Here is a 9,085-nt window from a genome sequence, read left to right on the forward strand (position 1 = left end):
TCGTGTATCAACGGCGGCGTGTCGACTGTCGTGTATCAACGGCGGCTCCTCCACAGTCATTGCCGATAGCTGGAACTCCATAATCTAGGTCCGTCAGCGATTCTAGGCGACGGGCTGGGGGCCTCCTGACTACACTTGGGCGAGGCAGAGCCCGACTCTATCGCTTGTTCGGTCTACCACGGGAACTGTTTCGGGAGATGGGAGCGTACTCCTCTCTGCATGTGCTGTCGGAAGAGTGGTTCATGCAGCCATCCTCTTTCCCTTTGCAACAACCCAGGAGAAGGATCAACCCGCTCAGCAACGCGGTTGTGCCAGCACTCGCTCCTGGTGGCCGATGGACCAGGTCGGCGAAGCGAGCCACCCGTGCCTCGCGGCACACAATCTACCCCGACCTCAGAGCTAAAATATAGATCGTGTAGCCGTACCCGACGTCCCGCTGTGACGAAAGAAAATCAGAGCGGGAGTTGACCGGTGCCACAAGAAAGCCCGGTCCAGCCAAGACGCCGGGCAGCAAAACGCTCTCTCTACAAAAGGAGATAATGTCGCACGAGTGAGTGCGATAGTGCTGCTGAAGGTGTGTGCGCGCTGCCGATACACTACATGATTGTGGAGGCGTTTGTGTAATGCCTTCTTTCGGCGTTTGGCCGGTTCCGGCCTCGAGCGGAGCGCCTGAAAAAATCACTGGCCCTCCATCGCCTTCGTAGCGTGGTCGCCGCTTGTCTCCTGGCCGTAGTGAAGCGCGCGCACCAGATATTCTTGGGCCAACCTACTACGGTCTGCTGTCCACGCCTGCGAGCAGCACTGCCGGTTCTATATCAACCCCGCATTCAAGAAATGTTGGTGCAGCACGGTGTCACCTCGTCCTGGACGCTGGATATACAACCGTGGTGCTTCAATACATCAGTTGGTTGGTAGCTTTGGTAGTTTCGCAGTCACCAATCACCTCTCCTTTTCTGACACTTTCCGCTGTAACCGATGAAGAATCCGAAAGCTCCGTTTGTCTGAGCAAGCGAGGGATTACGGCAGTTCCACAGACAAGATCGTGCTCAGTACACACCGAAAGCGTGCTCAGAAGACGGACCAAGGACCTCAGAGTGACGCTGCAGGTTGCTCATACAATGTACAGCATTCCAGGCACGGAACAGTGGCCCCCCCCGAACGCAGGTGGTTTTCACCAACCATAGTTTATGTCAGGGTATGCAAGCCAGGGTGGCAAGTAGTGTGCGGTACCGTCCGTGTTCTCGGTAGCAATCCGGTCACATACTTGCTTTGTGAAACCCATGAGCGCAAGATCGCTGGAGTACCAGTTCGCGGACTGCCAGAAAGCTACACAGTCGCTACACAGAGCTGGCAGTTGCCATAGTTCGTGCGTCGGCAATGCCAGCGTCCTGCCCGGCTTGTTGGGTTCCTGTAATAACCTGTGCTTGGCTTCTGCTCCATACCAGCTCTAAACCGTTGCTCTCGCTGCGAGGAGAGGTGACGCCGGCGTACGCACCCCCCTAAAGAAGCGGTACGCAATTCGCATTAAGCCACGAAGTGTACTACGGGGCAGTATACTACTGAGTGAACACGAGTGCGCTCCTCAAAACACTCTAGTGCCACACCGCACCAGCCCTGCTTTCGCAGTCTCGTTCCAGTGCTAAATGGCTCGACTTGGCCACGGTACGAGCAGCAGGAGCAGCCCATCGGCTTCGCGTGCTCTCTACCATTCTTGATAGGACAGACGCTCGGTTCCAGCACGGATGTGGGTACCACCACACAAACTCGTACCCCTGCTTCTGTAACGTGAAAGCGGCCGTGGTATCTCATGTCCGGACGTGGAGCACGACCATGCTTTCACTGTACGCCGGAAGGTCGTCCGACAGCGGACAACGGTGGATCTCGTTACCGTGAAAGTCGTCCGCACCAAGCTGCGAACCTATCTCTTCCAATCATCGTTGAGCCACACCGTTGCGAAAAGAAATCATCACAGACTGGCATGCGTAACATTGCGTCCACTCGAGAGGATGATCCCCTTGGCTAAGGTTCCCCGAACGCTTCCAGTACTTGGGATCGCCCACCTGACGTTTCCGCAGCCGGACACGGAAGGCTAGAATGACAAAAACAACCTTCGGTCCTTGCTGTTCTTCAGTGTAGTACAATCGCCTGCTTCTTGTGTACACTGACCGGGCATTAACCTGTGCGTGGTAGTTAACCTCCTGCGGCTGTGCCTCCCGACCTCTCTCGTCTTCAGGACGCGGATCCCCTCCTGCTACCATCCTCCAATGGACGTCCTGTCTCCATCACGCTGCAAACTGTTCAAGAAACTTGCACGCTGTGGAAATCATGGCAGGCGAGTCGGCCTCGGCCTCGAAGTCGTGGTTCCCTGAGAATGCGGACCGCAAGAACACACCGACACGAACCGTGTACACAGAGCGTGGCGGACTCAGCCTTCGTCGTGCTACAGACGTGCGAACGTGTTGCAAGCCTATGTTGTTTTCTTGACTACCACTGCAGTCACTGGTAAGGTGACGCAGCAACACCTCCTCTGTAGCACGTTCTCAACTCGTCGGCACTGATGCAGTCTCTTTCTAGCTGAGTGCCCATGCAACCATCGCTTCACAAGCTTCACGCGGAAGACCCTGAATGCCTCAGCTCTCCAATAAATTCTTAGTCCGTGTAGGTTGAGAGTGAGTGTAGGTGTCCCAACAAACTCAAATGCCCGGTTTCGGAAACCGGTCGGCCACGTCAGTTAACATTATGAACGGGATGTGACGCTTCGTATACCTGGAATGAAAAGGACGTCTGCGCGGGGCGATCGCCTACAACAAATATCACACATGACAGCGCCAGACTGGAACTTAACCGCTTCATCATGAAAGACGGAAAGGCTCCGACCCCACATGGTTAAAAAAAAAGCATCGAAGACCTTGGGGCCACGCGTACAGACAATGAGAGAGCCGTCTTTTCTCTCCCAGCTGGTTTGGGTGCGCTCTCAAAACGACAGCAACAGAAACCTGCCCACTCTGCGGGGCGAAAGCGGCTCTGTTCGCTAGAGCTTTTGTCGATATCTGTCTGTTCACGCCATATCCTCACACCTGCTCCTAATGCTTTCCGGAACGCTGAAAGCACGGACTGTCCTATCACATGCACGTAGCTTCGTCGGTGTACGGCAGCTCCCGGACATGTTCTTAGCATTCCATGGACCGTGTTGCCGAGGAGACTAGATGGATACGATATCGGGCACCTAGAGTCAGTGCACATACTTCTTGACGACGGAGAGCATGACATTAGCGAAGCTGCGTAGTCGGTCCATGTCGGGCACGAACTCATCCTGCTCCCTGAGGACGACACACAGGAAACAAGAGCGACCCCAAAGAGAGCGTTAGCCACTCACGCGTGCACGGTGTACCACAGCTGTGACAAGGGAGATGATATAGTGAGGTGCTGCCTGCACAGCAGCCGACACGCAGACCACAACCCCGCAGCTCCCGGCAGCTCCAAATTCCTGCGTTTCACCCAACGACAAAGAAAGGCTCTACCGGCAGCGGAGCTCGAAAGATCGCAGTCGCCCACCCTTCACTTTGCAGCGTACGCATGGGCGTTGCCGCCCCGTTTAGGGTAGGGCTCGGGTAGTCACCGCACAGTTCCAAATGTAAGCCTCGACAGCCCCGAGGCAATACTTGTTGCTGGTGAGTTCAACTGGCCTGGTACTTAACGACAGATATGCACTACGGATAAAGATCGAAGACGAGTCAGGCCGCTGGCACACCGCAAACAGTAGAATCAGGGGCTAAACTACAATGACGCGGTGAACACTCGGATAAAGCAGACCCGTTAATTCCCTAACCAACGTGTGTCCAGTTTGGAGAGCCTCACCCATAAATAAAGATACAGGGGATGGTTAGCGGAGCCAGGATCCGTGTCAGCTCCTCCTCAGTGAGGTCTGTGGAGAACATGTCGTCGTCCCCTAAGCGCTCCGTCAAGCTCAGCAGTCTGTGTGTAGCACAACCAAAAACAGCTAAATAGACACAGTTGGCATGGTCTGTCCGGACGGCAGGAACTTGAATGAGATCCGAATCCTCGCAAAATGAAGCTTTTTCTGCTTCAGACACACTCTGCGAGGAAGTAAAGGCATTCGAGTTGAGCAAAGAAAGGCGGCAGCGACTGCCCACCTACGCTTAGACGGCCCCAGGGGTCGTCCGCCTATAGCACAGTCACTCACTGAACCACTGCCTGCACTCATGTGGGCAGGCAACGGGTACCGTCCCACTTCTCTCCGCTTGGCACCGCGAAATCTACCCGTGATGTTCAGAGCGCGAGGCTGGCTACCCTTTGGGTCGCGCGCAGTTCCAGGCACAGGATGGACAGCTCAAACGGCTTGCAGCATGTAATGCTGCGGCAAAACTCGGACTCTGAGGGCGGGGAATGGCTTGGATTCCTTGGGAAGAGATTCGTGCTGTTCTGGCGCCCCTTTTTTGGATAAAACCTTGAGCATCGAAGTACTGTGGCAAAAGCGTTTACCCACAACAAAGAATCGGTACAGAACTCACCTGCGAGCGGTGAAGTGACACCCCAACAAACGCTCGGGCAAAACACTATCGGGCTCGCCTTTTTCGACAAGTCGCAACGCCTCGTCCACCAGGTGCTTCACCACTACACCATTCATGAGTGACTGTGCAGACACGCAGAGAGGAAAGTCAAACTTCATGTCCAAGAGCTACCTCGAACAGCCGGGCCTTTACACATCACTTGCACGGGCAGTAGTCTCGAAGTGGGATTGCCTAACAGAGACAAAATATTGCCATTCGGTCGTAGCGGATGCTGGTACCAAACGCGGAGTACCGGAGTTGTCGCCCTGTGACTAGCACCGGACTCGCACGGCCAAGCAAACACGCACGGAAAAACGAGTCCAGCGACAGAGATGCTGACCGCAAAAAACGAAACGGGTGCGAATAGCTTTCCACCCTGTTTTCGAAGCTCCGCCTCACGTTGTCGGCAAGAACTCAAATTCCAAACCTGCGGAGACAGTGTGTTACGATTCATTATGTTTTCGATATCACTGAGCACTGCAAACATCTCCACCTGGCAGCGCTAGTTTCGAATACCGGGAGTTACCCAGCTGGAATCAGACACTATTCTTGCCGTCGCGTCGGCCCCCAGATAGACTCACCACGACGCTTGCACCCCCCAAACTGCAGCCGCCTACGCATATACGGGGGCGCACAGTAAGTCTCTGTTCGAGGCAAAGCGCCGCCCACGACAAGAAACTCCAATCTGATTGACCATGTCACCGCGCAAATTTTCCCGGGCTCGATTCTGTTGCAAGAGTAGCTGCAACGCTTACGAATGCCTCCCTGTCACTTATGCCGGAGATCAGGATAGCGCCATCGATGCTCGCTTCAGGATCCGGCGACTCGCCAATATGCCGAAGGTAACTGACAATGTCTTGCGACCCCGTGGAATGACCAGCTAAAACAACCCGCTTCATTCGCATCTCCTTCCGCAAGTACCTCACCTGCCACCCAAAGAGAGGACATGAACGATGAAAGCCTCCAATGGACGAGAAAAGTGTCTGATGGGTTACCCGCACGTAGGGCTGCTGCGCTACGAAGACTCTCGAAATATCTGTCCCGGCACTTGTCCCAACCACTCTACATCCCTATCCCGTCTATCTGATGCCCTGGAAGATCACAGCAGGTCAGGCTGCCCGGTGACTCGGGCGGGGGTGGTGTCGAATGCTAGCACCCTGCACAAGCTGCTGGGAATGCGCTAATGCAGACACCCCAGGCTAGCGCTCCGACAGAGCTGCTGCCTTGCCGGGCAGCGCTCACAAAGTCCACACGCCGCAGGAGCCTCTGAGGCTTCTCTATAACAGCAGCCGAGTAGAACGCAGAAGCGTAAAAGGGGTTCAGGTACAGCACCGCACCGCCCTATCTCCTGCAGGCGCCGGGAGAAATATCCCGCTATTCAGTCAGCGCTGCAGGGTGCACAGAAGCGCGGCGGTACAAAAGCACACGCCGAATACAAGTAAACTACTCACAACCATCTCGAGCTCCCTAGAATCTTGCTGAAGAGAAGACATTCCGCAAGATCCAAACGAGGAAGAAAGGTTCACCTGCAGACAGATGCCAAACACATCAGACGTGCGGGGGCACCTTCGCAACGATTGCGGCGCTCCGGTGCCTGCATCAATATACTACCGAAGGAAACTGCACGATGCACCCGCACAGAAAAGCGCCCTCGCAGAGGCACAAGCGTTGGAATTCAACACCAGTGCCATAGAGACCCGCGCGCGAAACTAAAACAGAAAAAACCACGACAGCGTACTACTAGCTGCAGGTTGGGACACACAACTTCACACTGCCGATAGCCATATGCACGCCACAATTGCCGGCCGAGCCCCGCGGCGAAAAGCCAGATTTCTCGAAGTCACGGTCGAAGCGCCCTGCAAGTGCTGAACGACTCTGCGGCACGAGGCCACAGCGGAGAAGGAGCGATCGTGCCCAGGCAGGAATAGGCACGCCCTATCTCGAAAACGACGACCGAAGCGCAATAGCAGCTAAAAAGGCCGCCCACTTGAGACTAGGAGACAGGGCGCCGACGGGCTGCGTGCTGAAAAAACGGCTCACTTGAATGGTGGCAAAACCGACCCGGTCCACGGCTTGGGCAAACTGAGGCAGCCAGGGTAGCGACAGCATGCCTGAAGAAAATACGTGGCACCAAAGGGATGATCACTTTGTTCTAGACCGAGCACAACCGCCGGCTGAGTAAAGATTCACCGATGGCACTACAGTATTCGTTGGCAAACATGCCGGTAGCGTCAACATGCCGACACCCATACCGGGATCTCCAGGAAAATGAGGAGCTGACGGATCGCGAGGGACTGAGAGACGCCAACCATACCGCCAGTGCCCTCCCGAGCGACGAACGATTGGCATCGGAGCGTCTTCAGCAGCTAGTATATCGGCTGCCCTGAACAATGAGAGTGTCCCTGGAGGGGCGACAATTACGTGCCAGAGACTAGGTTGTCTCTTTCGCACCACCACGGTTTGACTAGCCTTGCCACGTAGAGGGCGTTCCCCACTTACCCTGGGCTAGACCGGCGACAAAAACTAACGCACAATCGTTACCGTCCGCGTAAGACGCGAACAGCAAAACGTTAGGATTTCCTCGGCACGGCTGCGCCATGACACCTCGCATGCAAGGACCCCTCTTGGTAAGCTCGCCATTTTTGTTGTCCCTCGACGCATCGATAGTGGACATGGTTCGAAGCATGGACGGCGGAGACGCCATGTTCAACTTGTGGTATCCCTCACTTGCGGCCTTTTTCTGTTGTTCTCCGTATCCCGGCTTAGGGGCCGGCACAAGTAAGGCAGTCAATAATGAAACTCGCTTTGAAAGCTTGAGCAGCAGGCAAGAAATGCGTAACTAAAGGGCGGTCGGCAGGGAGAGGAGGAAAAGAAACAAGGAAGTATTTAGCACGACAAGCCACGTTCTTCCGTAGTCAGGCCGTATGAACTAGGAGGGCTTCTCCCAAAGAAGCAAGGAAGTATTAGCAAGGCAGCGAGCCGCGTTCTTCCTTAATTAGGCTGTGCGAAGTTGGAGGGTCTGTCCCAAGAACGAGCCTGGCTCACAGGAGACGTGCCCCACTTAGCAGATTTCCCCCCCGGATGCCGCGGAAGCTGCATGGCCGGCCCGCCTGGGGAGTGGTAACGCTGGGAAGGCTGCAAGCGCGCGTGTGCTCTCGGAAGAAAGTCTGTTCGGAACCGTGAACAGAGCTAGTACACGAGGCAGAACGATGCAAAGAAAGAGGAAAAGAGAGACAGGGAAGCGCGACCGCTGAGTTTGCGTTAGAGGGCCCGCAGCCGACGTAACGATCCGAGAGACTGGCGAGCGGGTGACAAAGAGTGTTTTCGGGCACAAAACAATAAAAACGGTGACGGGGTGAAGCTGGATGCTGCACATTCCGATCTCTAGTCACGAATGGCGCAGAAAGATGCCGAGACGCACGGACCCGGTACTCAGAGATGAGATAGACGAGCAAAAAAACCTTGGGCTTCGGCGTGAAGACTAGTCAGCAGCAAACCCCACCACTTTCAAAGCGGCTTGTCCACGGGCCTGAAGACAACGGGGGCAGAAGCCTGGCGGGTTCGTGGGTCGCCACTTACGAAGCGGCCTGCTGCGGCGGCGGTGCGAGCACGCCAGCGTTCTTGTAAATCATCCGTCTCCTTTCTGGTCACTCTTCCTAGCGGGGGCAGTTACCGCACCGTCCCGAGTATTTCTGCCGAGGAGGGCCAGCTACCTTACACGGTGATATCCCACAAGGGCATAGAAGAAGCATCTGAAGAAGTGCGATATGGGTCCGACGTCCGCGACTCGCGGGACAACTGGCCTATACGCTGCGGCAAGCCGCGTCGGCCCAGAACGCTTTGCCCCCAGCACTCAAACTGGAATCGGCACAGGCCCCCATTGCTGCTCGAGCCGTTCTGCACGCACCGGTGTTGCAGCTTTCGCGTGTCGGGGGATGGAGTACGGCGGTCGCCAGTGGGCTCGCGGGCGTGAAAAACTTCGGGGGCCGTCGAGTTCGACTAAGTAGAGGTGCGTTATCTGTGGGGAAAAGCCGCCCGGCGCGCAGTCGTTCTCACATTCCCCTTCCGAGGAGCTGGAACCGGGTTCTGGTTTTCGTGCGACCAAATCTCACTGTTGGGAGGCCTGTCAGATCGCTGTGCCTTGGTTACGACTGCATTAGTCTGCAAAGGGGGACTCACATTAATGAATGACACCTACATTTTGATATGCCCGCAAAAGGTAGAGTGCTCCCTCGGCTAATAGCTGGTGGGCTGCGTAGTAACGCACATAGGCAGTTAAGAGTAGTGCCCACAGCGGCAAGAGCTCCGTGATACGGCGGGCAGCCCAAGAATACCGCCTGGGGTCGGCCTGTAGCAAGCCGCAACTACAACAACTGAACGCAAACGGGTGTGACAAAAATAGTGGTGCTACTACAGAGTAAATGTGACGCCCGGGTGTAGCATGCGCTACGGTGATGTGCCGGCCAATAGTTGACCGCGCTTAGTTTTCTGTGTGGAACGTGTGACGCCCGCGG

The 9,085-nt window shown here is 55.7% G+C and overlaps 1 protein-coding gene across 1 annotated transcript; it reads right to left on the reverse strand.

The window, feature by feature from the left end:
• Positions 1-1,986: 1,986 nt before the first annotated feature.
• Positions 1,987-8,431, reverse strand: CSUI_002855 (hydrolase family or acyltransferase protein). Its single transcript, XM_068063054.1, has 9 exons — positions 7,071-8,431; positions 6,612-6,682; positions 6,023-6,097; positions 5,327-5,497; positions 4,533-4,654; positions 3,859-3,975; positions 3,246-3,320; positions 2,767-2,801; positions 1,987-2,365 (listed from the first exon to the last, which is right to left on the reverse strand). The coding sequence occupies exons 1-9, from the start codon at positions 7,273-7,275 to the stop codon at positions 2,283-2,285; spliced, it is 954 nt and encodes a 317-aa protein (XP_067924974.1). The 5' UTR covers positions 7,276-8,431; the 3' UTR covers positions 1,987-2,282.
• Between the last annotated feature and the right edge of the window lie 654 nt (positions 8,432-9,085).

Source organism: Cystoisospora suis (genome assembly GCF_002600585.1).
Source record: "Cystoisospora suis strain Wien I chromosome Unknown contig_1211, whole genome shotgun sequence".
NCBI classification, from domain to species: domain Eukaryota; phylum Apicomplexa; class Conoidasida; order Eucoccidiorida; family Sarcocystidae; genus Cystoisospora; species Cystoisospora suis.